Here is a 15775-nt window from a genome sequence, read left to right as displayed (position 1 = left end):
TAGGTACAAAACCGCCCCTTGAGATGGCGGTTAACTAAGGGCTTTTATTTTATTTTTTTAAAAAAAAAATTAACTACTACATAACCGCCACTTGAGATGGCGGTTTACTACAAAACCCAAAATAAAACCGCCACTTCAAGTAGCAGTTATATTAAAAAAAAAAAAAAGGAAAAAAATTTTTTCTCCCACCTATCCTACATAGACGGTATTGTGGGAATTACTTTCCCATTTCATGCAAAGTGGGAAATAAATTTCCCTTTTGCCATATTAAGGGAAAAGATTCCATTTTTTTAGTTATTTTGATTTAATTTTAACCATTAATTACTTATATAATCAATTATGTGATAATATTATCTTTGACCATTTCACATTAATCCATATTCTCATAAAAATAATGGTTAAAATTGAAACGTTTGACCTTGAAAATCAACAAAACTATGGTAAGAGACTTCAACTGGGAACTTACAAACCAACAAAAGTGTTATATCAAATGGCATTTTCTGGATTAATAGATCTAAACTGGATACTTAATTTACTTGTTTGGTAAATCACTCTGTTATGAATGGTAGTATACTAATGTGATTATAAATGATACTATACTAATGTGTGACTTGAGTGCACATTAAAGGGTTGAATTCATGTGTGTGACTCTTGAGTTGTGGAATCCAAAAGGGTGTAATAAGGTGAAGAGTATTCATGGGAATTATTGGTGTTAATGAAGATTAAGGTGAAGAGTCTCATGTGTGTGACTCTTGAGATAATGCCTTTTCAAGTTCTTAGAGTTATTTCATAGTATTCATTACCCTAAATTAACTATGTATTTATGTGAGCCATTCATCTTCAAGTACCTAGCACTATAAATAGGGCTCTCATACCCACACTTCAAGGATGCAAAACACATCAAACACAACCCTTAAGCCAAACACATAGCCTATTGTTGTTATCTCTATCTCAATTGTAATTCTTCATATTGAAGTGTTGTTTGTATTCATTTGATATAATATAAACATAAACTACACACCACGGAGGACGTAGCCATCATTGGGTGAACCTCCTTAAATCTTTGTGTCCTTGTTTGTTACTTTGTCAAACTTAATTTTGCTCATTGTCGTTTGTTCTTAACATCGTAAGTATTTGGCGATCGTTTTCAATTGGTATCAGAGCCAAGGTTATTTTGCGGTGTTTTAAGAAATTATTACTTGAAAATCATGACTACAATGAAGCTCGATATTGAGAAGTTTGATAGGAATGTAAACTTTGGCTTATGGCAAGTCAAAATGAGAGCCATTTTGATTCAAAATGGTGTGCACAAGGCGATTGATGGTGTAGAGAAGATGCCGGAAGGAATGTCCGCATCGAGATGGGAAGAGATAGACACAAAGGCGTTATCGGCAATCCAATTATGCTTATCCAATGAAGTTCTAAGAGAGGTTGTTAAAGAAACAACAACCAAGAGTATATGGGAGAAATTGGAATCACTCTACATGGCCAAGAGTGTTACCAATAGGCTACTTTTGAAGAGTAGACTCTACGACTTACGCTTGGAGGAAGGTAAACTTTTAAAACCTCACTTGGATGAGTTTTGTTCCATTGTTATGGATTTACAAAACATTGATGTTAAGCTTGATGATGAAGACTTGGCAATTTATCTTTTATGTTCTTTACCCCCTTCTTATAAAAATTTTAGAGAAACTCTACTTTATGGTAGAGATAATTTGAGTAATGATGATGTGAAGAATGCCTTGACTCAAAGGGATCTCATTGATACACAATTGTCACAAAAGTCACCAAGCAATGCTAGTGACGGTTTGTTTGTAAGAGGGAGGTCACAAGAGAAAGGTTCCACTAGTGGGAGTGGAAACAAGGGTAAAGGAAGGTCCAAGTCTGTAAGGCCAAACAAAAATAAGACTTGTAACTATTGCAAGCTTAAGGGCCACATCAAGAAGGATTGTTGGAAGCTTAAGAGAAAGCTAGAAGAAGAGGCAAGGGAAGGAACTAGCAATGCTAATGCTAGTTATGTGAATGATAGTGATGATGGCGATGTTCTTGTTGCCACTCATGAGTACAAAGGTAATAATGAATGGATTCTTGATTCGGGGTGCACATTCCACATGACTCCCAACAAAACTTTCTTCCATACATTTGAAAGTGTTGATGGGGGAAATGTTACCATGGGAAACAACACCACATGTAAGGTTGTTGGGATTGGGAGCATTAAAATTAAAATGTTTGATGGGATTGTGAGGACCTTAACCGATGTAAGGTATGTCCCGGGCTTGAAAAAGAATCTTTTATCTTTGGGTACTCTTGATAAGATCGGGTGTAGAATCACTTGTGAAGGTGGAGTTATGAAGGTAGCCAAGGGTTCACTAGTGGTGATGAAGGGGAGGTTGAATGGGAGTTTGTATGCTCTTCAAGGTTCAACCATTCTTGGCTCGGCGAATGTATCCACAAGCACAATGTCCGATCGTGACACCAAACTTTGGCACTTAAGGCTTGGTCACATGAGCGAAAGAGGTATGTTTGAACTCTCTAAACAAGGTTTATTTAATGGGAAAAATTTTGGGAACCTTGGTTTTTGTGAACATTGTGTTTATGGGAAACACAAGAGAGTTAGTTTTAAACCCGCCATCCACAACACTAAGGGGATATTAGATTATGTCCATTCCGACTTGTGGGGGCCTTCTCGAACGCCCTCCCTTAGTGGTTGTAGCTACATGTTGACCTTTATTGATGATTACTCTAGGAAAGTTTGGTGTTATTTTATAAAACATAAATATGAAGTTTTTGATGTCTTCTTGGAATGGAAGAAGATGATTGAAAAGAAAGCCGGTAGGAGCATCAAGACCTTGAGAACCGACAATGGTCTTGAATTTGTTGATAGCAAGTTTCTCAATTATTGTTCTAATGAAGGTATTGTTAGACATAGAACTTGTGCAGGTCGTCCTCAACAAAATGGTGTTGCGGAGAGGATGAATAAAACGTTATTGGAAAGGGCAAGATGCATGCTAAATCAAGCAAATTTGGGGAAACAATTTTGGGCCGAAGCGGTGGCTACGGCATGTTATTTGATCAACCGTTCACCTCATACCGCCTTGAAGTTCAAGTCGCCACAAGAGGTATGGTACAACACTCCGGTAAACTATTCTAGTCTTAGAATCTTTGGTTGTCCAGCTTATATTCATGTAAATGATGGTAAGTTAGAACCTAGGGCTAGAAAAGGTATCTTTGTGGGGTATGGAGTGGGTGTAAAGGGGTATAGGGTATGGTGTAATGAATCAAAGAAAATTATTGTTTCTAGAGATGTTGTTTTTGATGAAGATAGCATGCTTGTATCTAATGTTGAAAAACCTTTTAATAATGATGATAATGAAGCACAAGTGGAGGTTGAATCCTCCAATGTTGATAATGAGAAAAATGATGATGTTCAACAAAGGTCTCCTCCTTTGTCCACAACTAGGCAAAGAAGGAAGATCGTGGCTCCAAGGAGGTACATTGAAGAGTGTGATTATGTTGTTTATGCTCTCAACATTGCTAGCGAAGTCGAAGGGTTAAATGAACCAAGTACGTACAAGGAGGCTATAGCCTCAAATGACTCAAGCAAGTGGTTGATTGCTATGAAACAAGAGATGGAATCTCTTGCGAAGAATGGAACTTGGGATATCGTTGTTGCACCAAAGAAAAAGAAGATTGTGGGGTGCAAGTGGATATTCAAGAGGAAGGAGGGTCCTTCTAGTGATATTCCTCCCATCTACAAAGCAAGGGTTGTTGCAAAGGGATACTCTCAAATTGAGGGTATTGATTTTCACGAAGTTTTCTCTCCGGTCGTGAAACACTCTTCTATTAGGGCATTGCTTGCTTTGGTGGCGATGGAGGATTTGGAGTTACATCAATTGGATGTAAAGACGGCTTTTCTTCACGGTGAGCTTGAAGAAGAAATCTTTATGAAGCAACCGGAAGGTTTTGAGGTAGCCGGTAAGGAGAATCATGTGTGTAGATTGAAGAGGTCATTGTATGGGTTGAAGCAATCTCCAAGGCAATGGTACAAAAGGTTTGATTCCTTTATGATTTCACATGATTTTGTTAGAAGTTCTTATGATAGCTGTGTTTATCTTAAGAAATTTGAAGATGGTTCTTTACTATATTTGCTCTTATATGTTGATGATATGCTAGTAGCATGTAGCTCTTTGCTTAAGGTGGAGGACTTGAAAGAGTTGCTTTCAAGTGAATTTGATATGAAAGATCTTGGTGAAGCCAAGAAGATTCTTGGGATGGAGAATTTGAGAGATCGGGCTAAGGGTGTCTTATACCTTAGTCAAAGGAAGTACATTGAGAAAGTTGTTCAACGTTTCTCCATGGATGATGCTAAAGGTGTGTCTACTCCTCTTGCTTCTCATTTCAAATTGTCCAAGAATTTGTGTCCACAAACAAAAGAGGAAGAAGAGCAAATGGTAAGAATTCCATACACTAGTGCCGTTGGTAGCATTATGTATGCTATGGTATGCTCTAGGCCCGACATTGCTCATGCGGTGAGTTTGGTGAGTAGATATATGTCTAATCCGGGTAAGGGACATTGGGAGGCACTAAAATGGCTATTGAGGTATTTGAAAGATACTTCAAATGTTTGTCTCATGTATGGGAAAAATTCAAGTGAGCTAACCGGGTTTTGTGACTCGGATTATGGTGGTGATCTAGATAATAGAAAGTCCACAAGTGGGTTTGTGTTTACTTTGGGTGGTTCGGCGATTAGTTGGCAATCATCTTTGCAAGATGTGGTTGCTCTTTCTACAACCGAAGCGGAGTACATAGCCGTGGCCGAGTCATTCAAGGAAGCAAAATGGCTTAAAGGTCTTGTTGGTGAAATGTGCAACAAAGTGTGTGAGGTAAGTGTGCATTGTGATAGTCAAAGTGCAATTCATTTGGCTAGGAATCAAAACACATTTCATAGAAGGTCCAAGCACATTGATATTAAGTATAACTTTATCCGGGATGAAGTTGAGCACAAAAGGGTGTTATTGAAGAAAATTGACACTACGGAAAATCCGGCCGACATGATGACAAAGTCATTACCTACTACCAAGTTTGAGTTATGTGTTGACTTGGTAGGTTTAGCTCCTTGCTTGAGATAATGCCCTCTTGGGCATTTTGAGGTGTGTATGTTTTTTGAATATGAAGTGGATTGATGAATGTTGTGACTTGGGTGAACTCAAGTCAAGGTGGAGATTGTTATGAATGGTAGTATACTAATGTGATTATAAATGATACTATACTAATGTGTGACTTGAGTGCACATTAAAGGGTTGAATTCATGTGTGTGACTCTTGAGTTGTGGAATCCAAAAGGGTGTAATAAGGTGAAGAGTATTCATGGGAATTATTGGTGTTAATGAAGATTAAGGTGAAGAGTCTCATGTGTGTGACTCTTGAGATAATGCCTTTTCAAGTTCTTAGAGTTATTTCATAGTATTCATTACCCTAAATTAACTATGTATTTATGTGAGCCATTCATCTTCAAGTACCTAGCACTATAAATAGGGCTCTCATACCCACACTTCAAGGATGCAAAACACATCAAACACAACCCTTAAGCCAAACACATAGCCTATTGTTGTTATCTCTATCTCAATTGTAATTCTTCATATTGAAGTGTTGTTTGTATTCATTTGATATAATATAAACATAAACTACACACCACGGAGGACGTAGCCATCATTGGGTGAACCTCCTTAAATCTTTGTGTCCTTGTTTGTTACTTTGTCAAACTTAATTTTGCTCATTGTCGTTTGTTCTTAACATCGTAAGTATTTGGCGATCGTTTTCACACTCCTATAATCCTATGTGTCAATTTGAATGGGGGAAGTTAGGATTCAAATTACTTTCTATATTTTTTTTTATTACATCACTGTTATAAAGATTTCCTATATGCCATAAGATTGACAATCACTTCACCAATATCAAATGCATCTAAATAATTTGACCCCTTAAATATCCACCTCTTTGAGTTTGTTATATTCAACTTATTAAACTTAGTACTTTTAGTTTTATTGGAATCAGATGAGAGTCGTGAGACCAAACAAGATCAAATTTGACCTTAATCTCCTCATTGATCACTTTTGTTGCCACAGGTGCTATATTAAGTGCAAAATATGAATGAAAGGTGCGAAAGCCAGATGTTATTATCATGGACATAAAACTTTAAAATAGTGAACATGCTTGGCACCTCTACCAATTTCTGATCCCTCTTTTCCCCCATAGCCGTTTCTAATTACTTGAATTTAGGCACAAGATATAAGAAATCAAACAAATATATTGCTCTATAATATAAGCCAGTTTCGATTCTCTGATTAGCCAGCAATTCAAAAGAATTGGAACTACTCATTGCTTATCAATACAAAAGAACATTACACAATTCAAGACATCGAGTCATATTTCAGATCAATTTAGAAGCTTCACTTCAGGCCCTCACTCAAGCCTGGTGGCATCCCTAAACTAGAAGCAAGATTGTTCATTCTCTCCTTCATTGCCTGGTAAAAAATTTTAAAAAAAAATTCAATAATCTTAGAGAATTGACCCATTTTTCTTTTTCTATACAAAATACTTGTTTCAGAAATCTAGAAGCAATGAGTCTCACCTGCACACTTTTCTGATGTGCATCTTTGTACGCCTCAGTAACTAAAAGGGAAACTTTCTACATATATAGCAATAGATTTGTTCAGAAAGGAAAAAAGTACTAAAAAGAGATGAGTTCCAATCAAGATAGAATTTTCAAAAGCTCACTTCAGCTCCTAGTTCCATAGCTGCTTCTGTAATTTCAGTTCGAACAGGTTGTTGATTACCAGAAAGAGTGACTTGCCAGAGGAAAGTTTAAACTATGAAAATGTAGCCTTGTGAAGTGTCTAGGAAAAAACTTCTGCAGTGTTCAAATGTGTTTGTTTGATTAAGATTGTCCATAGAAATATACTTTCTCCGTTTCTAATTAATTAATGACTACACTTTGACTTTTCAACAAAGTTAAAGAAGGGCTAAATTTTCAATGCTATACTTGTTCACTTTGGATCACTTGAGAGTTCGATGTATAGCCTTGTCCTAGTTCAAAACTTAGTAAGGGTATCTTGGTAACTTCTTGCAAAAAACCTACTTATAGAGAAAGTGTAGTCATAAAATGGGAACACTACTAAAGGAAAGTGTAGTCATTAATTAGAAACGGAGGAAGTATTATGTAATATATTTATCAGAGAAAAATAGATAAAAACAATTTCCTTTGTTAAAAGAAAAAAGGAGCTTGAAATCGAGGGGTAGAATGGAAGGGAGGAGAGCAAAAGGAAGGTAATATATGGAGTGAAAACTAGCTACCCTTCGATCAAAAAGAAAAGTAACTTTCAAACCTTCAAAAAGTTGTTTCCACCCCTTTACAAGGAAAGTGGGAAACATTTGACAGCCAAGTAGATTTTGCACTTTCTTAAGGTGTTGACAAGAATGTCTTATACCGAATTTGATTGGAATAGATATCATTTTCTAGAATGATGCTTCTTCAAATTAGTTCGTACAAAGTGAAGATAATTTTGTGATTTAGCTAACAAATTTCTCAAACAACTCCATTCTCGATTTCTCAATGAAGCCAACGATTTATAGTTCTTTGGGTTCGGATTATAATGGACTATAATAAATGTTTCATTCAATATTTGCGTTTATCCTTTTTGAAGATGATATTTGCTATTGAGGATCGACTAGAAACAAATTCTTTGCTATTAACTTACTACAAGGGTAAGGTAACGTATATCTGACTTCCAAATTAGCCTAGGGAGGAGCCACTTGACTTTGAGGCAATGTCATTTTTTCTTCGATGAGCTGGGTATCTAGCTATCTCACGCTTACCACAACTTTCCAAGTGGCCCTGAAGTTATAGACTTAGAAAACGTCCAGTGATCTTAAAGGGGCTCGAACTCGTGACCTTTGAAATATAACCTCAAAGCTGAGCTACCCCTCAAGGTTTGAGGCAATGACATGTTATTGCTGATTTTGCAAACAATTATCTTAAAGACAATAAATCTGTACCTTTAGTAAGAAATACCCTAATTTTCCATCAATCTCCTCACTCAAATCCTCATTCCACACCTTTTTTGTTTTGAATTTTGCTTCTATCTTCGATCAAGGATTCGAACATAAGAGAAATGAAGTTCAAAACTTGGATATCAAGTTCAATTCATTATGTTTTCATTTGAACGATATAAGCTTAATAGTCAATAAGTATATTCATTATGTTATAGCTTACAGGAAGTTACTCGACACATGAAGAACAACATACCTTTATGAGCTCACCTTCACAATAACCATCAAACTCTGCTCTGCAAGAGAAAGCTTAAGGTCAAAAAATCATAACAATAGAAGTTCAGCTCAAATGTCATGAGAAATTAGCACACTTTTACTGCTTCAACTTGAACTACCATTTGAGCTTTTTTCACTGTCTCGTATAATTTTCGCATATTTTCCAATATTCCAGCCTATATCAGAACAAGTTTACTTTAAGAACGGGGAGCGTGATCCAAACATTTCTGTCCCCTACAGAAAGATCTTACTGAACAGATATCATATGTCCTAATGTTCATACAAGAATGATTGTGGCACTGCTATTTCTGTCAAAGCATACTATATTTCATAGATCATGCATCCACATCTTACTGTGGCCACTGTTAATGTTAGAATAGGAACATGCTACAGACAGAAGTAGAGGAGTTTCATTGGGGTCGTCAGATCGGTTTCGAGGTCAACTGTTTCAGTTCGGGTCAAAATCGGGTTTTGTACTCAAGTTGGTTTCAAAGTTAGGTTCGGTTATACAAGATTACGTAAATATTGGATCGGGTCTATTTTGAGCACCTTTGGACAGAAGCACTGATAAGCGACAAGTTGCATGAATTACTTACAAGGCCATCGAAAGAACTCCTTCCATAATCCATATGTGCATAAAAATAGATCAATGTAACATAATTCGTATCAATTTAGCGTTTTGAATTCACGATTCACTCAAACTGGACCAATAATAATCCAAAATAGACCATAATGTTTTCGATTCGTGATTCGCAGAGAGATTAGCTAATTGTGTTACATTGAACTACATACACAGAAACAAGACTTGCAATATGCAAGCACAATACTATGTCTCTTTTTTATCCAAGACGTGTGGTAGCCATTAAAAGAATTTCGTAAAACCAATTAATTGTTAGCATAATTTTAAAACTAAAGTCAATTTCATTATCCAAAGTTCCAAACTAATGCTTGTCCAACACCCTCAAATATCTCTCTTTTGCTTCAAAAATAGATGCCTAGGGATGGTGTTTAACTATCATGGCCCAAGGGTATGAGCATGCAACTTTCCTTTCCAATTAACACTAAAATCCATTGTCAATATTGTCAATTACAAACCTAAAACAGTTACCAAATGACGTACAGAAATATAATGAAGATAAAACCAAATAAACCATTTACACGTACTAATGTTGAGCTCTTCCCAGGCTTACTATACGTCCTTGTCAAACATGAAAGACCAACAGGATGCCGATTGAACTTACCTGTTAAGATAAATGGAAATCATTATATCAAACAAAGCAATACTGTATAAGATACACAGAACCATAAAACAATTTGAATTTCATAATATCAGCTAACAGTTGAACAAAAATTCACAAAGTTCAATCTTGTTTAACTACAGGATCCACAAAAATGAAAGCATTATACTACTAAATGATAACTATTTTGTTTATTAAAAGCGCATTATTCATTGGTACCACACAATAAACGACATATATAATTATATATGTACTTTCTTAGTTTAACTAATACCAAAGACTGGAGATGTCTTACAAATACGACAAGTAACTCCTTCCCGGCCCTAAACAGGAAGAGTCCAGAAGATAAAGATCGTCGTTTATGGGAAAAAAGATCATGGAGGCACTAAACTTTGTCTTGGATGTTTACAAGATAATTAGCCTTTTGTCATGGGTGTGTGGAAGCCCCTTCAACCATATAAATTCTACACTTTTTTATTGCTTCCTGGGCAACGCATCTCAGAGTTGAGATTGTCTCCATTTTATGACATCACTTGACTCTTTGCTTCCCAAAGTCATTGGTTTGGTTCAATTCTCTCACAATCAACTTTTTTGTGTTCAGAGCGTAAATTATAGCCTTTGAGATGAGGGTTTAGGGTCTTATAAGAATCAGACTCAATTTTCACCGAAACTTCATCAAAAGTTATTTGTTGAATTAGATGCCCTTAAAACCACATAAATTTAGTCGTACAACTTTTCAATGCTACCTAGCTAGTATGACTCATGTTGAGATTGTTTCTCCTCTCAAAGCAATTATATATGGTATCACTCAAGTCATTTGTTGGCATCCCTAAGGTTTTTGTAATCTAATATAGGGCTTCCTTCAAAAATTTGATAAATTTTCTCACGTTCAACTTTTTATGCTTAGAGCATGAATTATAGCCTTTGAACGGAGTTCATTGTGCCCTTTTGGTTGTGTGTCCCCATTTTCACCTAAACTCCACACCTCGAATTGAGATTGTCTCAACTCTATGGGAAAATTTATCACATCCCTTGACTATTTTTACGCATAACAAAGTCATTGGTTATTCAATAGGACTTCCCTTAAAGTTTGGTTCAGTTCTCGCATGATCAACCTTTTGCATTCAAACATGAATTATAACATTTGAGATGGGACTCGTTAGGGTCTTCGGAACCTGCACTGAAACTTCATCAATATTACTTAGAGATCCTATAAGGCATATGTGGGCTTAGAAGCCTTTTCAACCATGTAATTTTTTTCATACTACTTTCCAATGCATCCAAGCCAATGACTCAAGTTAATATTTTTCTCCTATCAAAGCAATTGTCGGCATCACTTGGCTCATTTTTTGACCTCACTAAGGTTCTAATATGAGGCTTCCTTCTAAGTTTATAAATTTGCTCACATTCGTCCTTTTATGCTAAGAGTGTGAATCATAGGCTTTGAACGGACCTCATCGTGGCCTTTTGGTAGCATGTCCGAGATTTTTCCGTAACTTCTTCCATGGATCTTAGAAAACCTGATAGTGATATCTAGGTGTGTGGAACCCCCTTCGACCATGTAGATAAATTTGTTCAAACACCTTTTTAGTGCTCCCCAGGCAACACACCTCGAATTGAGATCATCTCCACTCTATGGGCAACTTTTTGCCTTCACTTGACTCTTTTTTTTGGCTTTCCAAAGTCATTAGTTATCCAATAAGGCTCCGTGTTCAGATCGTGAATTAAAGCCTTTGAGACGGGGCTTGTTAAGGTCTTCCAGGCTATAGGCTATATGCTCGATTTTCACTATAAGTTTATCAATAATACCAAGGGATCCTACCAGGTATATTTGTCGGCTTAAAAGCCCTTTCAACCAGTTTGTCATACAATATTTCAACGAATCTTATCCATAAATGGCATCACTCGACTCATTTGTTGGATTCCCTAAGGTTTTTGTGATCCTATATTGGGCTTCCTTTAAAGTTTTGATAGATTTGCTCACATTCAACTTTTATGCTCAAGCGTGTATTAGCCTTTGTACGGAACTCCTCATGGCTTTTTAGTTGCCCGTCCCAGTTATCACTAAAAAATCCTCCATGAGTCCTAGGGAACCTGAGAGCAATATTTGGGCAATTTTATACCTTAAGTTGAGATTACCTTTTTAGTGCTTCTTAGAAAACACACCTTAAGTTGAGATTACCTCCACAATATGGGCAATTTTATGGCATAACATGACTCTTTTTTGTGCTTTCCAAAGTCATTGGTTATCCAATAAAGCTTCTCTTAAACTTTTAATCAAAATTTTGCATTCAGAACGTGAATTATAGAGCCATTGAAACGGAGCTTGTTAGGATCTTTCGGAACCCACATTCAATTTTAACCAAAACTACATCAATACTGCCTAGGGATTTTACAAGGCATATTTGTAAGCTTACAAGCCCTTTGAACCATGTAAATTTAGTCATACTGCTATTCAATGCATTCTAGTCAATATGACTCATGTAAAGATTGTTTCTCATCTCAAAGCAATTATAAATGGCAAAACTAGCTCATTTCTTGGCTTCCCTAAGGTTTTTGTGCTCTAATATGGGGCTTCCTTCTAAATTCGAAAATTTATTCACATTCATCCTTTTACTCAAAGCGTGAATCATAATCTTTGAATGGACCTCCTCGTGGCCTTTTGGTTGCACGTCCGAGATTTTACCAAAACTTCTTCCATGGATCTTAGAAAACCTGAGAGCGAGATTTGGGTGTGTGGAAGCCCTTTCGACCATTTAAACTTATCTACTCATTCTTTAGAGACAACACATCTCGAGTTGAGATTGTCTTCACTCATGACAATTTTATGGCATCACTCGACTCTTTTTTTGCTTTTGAAAGTCATTGGTTACCCAATAGGGCTTCCCCTAACGTTTGGTTCATTCTTTTACAATCAACTTTTTTGTTTATTAGGATCGTCTGAACCCCATTTGATTTTAACTGAAACTTCGTCAATAATACCAAGAGGTCTTAGAAGGCATATTTGTCGACTTAGAAGCCCTTTCAACGTTGTAAAATTAGTCTCACAACTTTTCAATGCATCCAAGCCAAATATGACTCGAGTTAAAATTGATTTTCCTCATATAGCAATTAGCAATTATAGGTGGCATTACTCGACTAATTTTTTTTTCTTCCCTAAGATTTTTGATATTAAAATTTACAATTAAAAATAAAAGGAATTAAGATAAATGAAAAAGAATATACAAGAGAAGAAATAAATAAGAAAACAAAAAGGGAAAAACAAAAGAAAACAAAAAAAAGAAAGGAAAACAAAAAACATTAATCATATGTGTTACAACTTACAAGGCTCACCTAAGGATTTGTTATGAAACCCTAATCAAATAAAGTGAAAGAAAGAATTTCTTTTTCATCATCTCACTTCGATGGCGGCACAACAAAACCCTCAAGATAGCTCACCAAAAATAAGTTTTATATTTCTCTTCTTTTCTCATTTGTTGTTCTTCTTTTTGAAAATCTAGTATGCAATCCACAACGATCTGGTAAGACATCACTCCGTGATCTGGGTCGCACGTTCCCGACTGAAAAAGAGCCATACGTTCGCGATTCGGGAAACAATGGCATGAACTATAGCCTTTAAACGACTTGGTCATGGCCTTTTGGTTTTGGTTGCTCGTCCTACTTTTCACCGAAACTTCTTCCATGGATCCTTTTGAGCTTGAGAACCATATACGGTGTGCATAGAAGCCCCTGTTCCATGTAAATTTGTCTACACCTTGGTAATGCTCCCTAGCCAACACACTTCGAGTTGAGATAGTCTCAACTTTATAGGCAATTTATGGATTACTTTGATGCACAGAACATCAATTATAGCTTTTGAACGAACCTTTTCATGGCCTTTTGGTTGCTTGAACTATTTTTCACTGAAACATCTTCCTTGGATCCTAGGGAATTTGATAGCGATATTTGGATGCGTGGAAGCCCTTTCGACCAAGTAATCTTTTTCCACAATTTTTTAATGCTTCCTAAACAACACACCTCGAGTCAATATTATCTCTACTCTATGGGAACTTTATGGCATTGCTTGACTCTTTTTTGTTTTCTAGGATCTTCTGGGACCCAAACTTGTTTTCACGAAAATTCATTTATAGTTACTAGGGATCCTACAAGGTATATTTGTGGGCTTATATATAAGCCCTATCAACCATGTAATTTTGATCATACAACTTTTCAATGCACCTAAGCTAATATGACTCGAGTTGAGATTTTTTCCTCTTCTAAAAGCAATTAAATGACATCACTCGGCTCAAGTTTGTCTTCTCTAAGGTTTTTGTAATCTAATATACGACTTTATTCAAAGTTTTGATAAATTTGCCCACATTCAACCTTTTCTGCTCACACCGTAAATTATAGCCTCTGAAAGGTCACGTCATGGCCTTTTGCTTGCACGTATCAGTTTTCACCAAAATTTCTTCCAATATTTGGATGCATAAAAGCCTTTTCAATAATGTAAATTTGTTATGCATCGTTGTAATGCTTCCTAGCCAACACACCTCGAATTGAGATTGTGTCCACTATGTGAGCAATTATAATGCATCACTTGAATATTTTTTTCCTTTTCAATGTCATTGATTTTCCTAAAGGGCTTCCCTTAAAGTTTGGGTCAATTCTCTCTCGATCAACTTTTTGCATTAAGAGCATAAATTATAGCCTTTGAGATGTGGCTCATTGGGGTTGTAACAGGAGCGACAATCTCGATACACAATTAACATATAATAATAATGTTTAATACAAAAATATTGCAGAAGTCTCAAAATGCTGAACTGTTAAAAACTTTAAATCATAAAAACTGAAACTATTTAAAACCAAAAGTAAAATATTACATCTGATAAGAAATATTGTTTGCTCAAAATGAAAAAAAAATACATCATCATCAAGTCATCAATAAAGATACAAAAAGCAGCTAAGTTCTCGATAAATAGTAATTGCTGCGGCCTAGATCGGAACCTGAACTAAACCTTGCAAAATGCTGCCATCTATGATACGGATGACAGCCGATTGAATCGGTCAGCGCTTAACACCGAGCATAACTTCCTATCTAGCTCAAAATACGGAAATTATACGCTACATTTACAAAATAATAATTTAAGTACGAACTTATAATTAACTGACACCACCGCATACTTTTACCATATTCTTTTTCTGTTACATACTTTTAAGCCTTTAAGATACCATTCTCGATCCTGACAGATGTACGTTACTGCCACTTATATAATTCGGTAATCTTAACACTTAATTAAGTTCATTTGGTTAATACTCATAACCGCACCATGCATCACAACATCAACACTAATCAAGTTTAACACTGATCAACAAGCACATCAATATGACACCTGATGTATGTAAGGGTCTGGTTAGGTGAGGACCGTAGTCCTAAACCCTAAATGTGGTGGGAGTCGTCACCCCTCCAATACAATATATATGCTCGAGCTCTATAGCATAGGTAGCAAACCCCCTGTCTTACACCGCATTTTACGTATCGGCCAACACGGACGCCGGAATTTTACATGCCGGTCCATGGTTCGATATTACCTTACTATCAGGGTCATTCAATCAATACTCATTCACACAAGTACATCACATTTTTATTACTACAAGTTGACTTTGAATTTGACTTTGACCAACCTAGGTGGTAACTTCATTTATTTAATATAATTCTTAATCATAACATTTAATTTACCTGTACGTCTTTATATGTTCATTACTTAATTTTTACACATTAAATTTTATTTATAACTTTATTTTAATAGCTCACTAAATTCACACTAATAACTTAATATTCTATTAATAGTCTCCAAATTAGTATTTTCCATAAGTAACTAAAATCTATTTCTCTTGAAATAAGTTTCCAAAATCAAAATTTCCAACTTTAAAATAAATATAACTTTATTCTCTTCACAAAATCAAACATTCTAATTAAAATTCAAATTAAACTGCAACCTTTGGATAAGTTTCCAAAATTCAACAAGTTCACCAAAAATAATTATTTCAAGTTTGGAAAAACAAGTAAACTTATTAGATTTGCAAAAATCAACATTCTAGTTATAAAACAAATAAAACTTATAATTTTACAAAAATCAATATTTCACACATAGTTTAAGAGCAAGTTTACTAAAAATACTTTTACATCTTTTTATATAAATTTTCGTCAAATAGTTAGCAAATAAAATATTA

The 15775-nt window shown here is 35.6% G+C and overlaps 1 protein-coding gene across 1 annotated transcript; it reads right to left on the bottom strand.

Annotated features, from left to right (window-relative positions):
* Positions 1 to 6331: 6331 nt before the first annotated feature.
* Positions 6332 to 8953, bottom strand: LOC130805563 (nucleoid-associated protein At2g24020, chloroplastic-like). The gene is made up of 7 exons (XM_057670342.1): positions 8874 to 8953; positions 8608 to 8632; positions 8418 to 8500; positions 8301 to 8344; positions 6777 to 6847; positions 6631 to 6687; positions 6332 to 6523 (listed from the first exon to the last, which is right to left on the bottom strand). The coding sequence occupies exons 1-7, from the start codon at positions 8951 to 8953 to the stop codon at positions 6449 to 6451; spliced, it is 435 nt and encodes a 144-aa protein (XP_057526325.1). The 3' UTR covers positions 6332 to 6448.
* Positions 8954 to 15775: the final 6822 nt, after the last annotated feature.

The sequence above is a fragment of the Amaranthus tricolor genome, chromosome 2 (genome assembly GCF_026212465.1).
Source record: "Amaranthus tricolor cultivar Red isolate AtriRed21 chromosome 2, ASM2621246v1, whole genome shotgun sequence".
Classification (NCBI taxonomy): Eukaryota; Viridiplantae; Streptophyta; class Magnoliopsida; order Caryophyllales; family Amaranthaceae; genus Amaranthus; species Amaranthus tricolor.
Note: the sequence above shows the minus strand (reverse complement) of the source record. Positions and strands in the feature narration are given on the sequence as shown.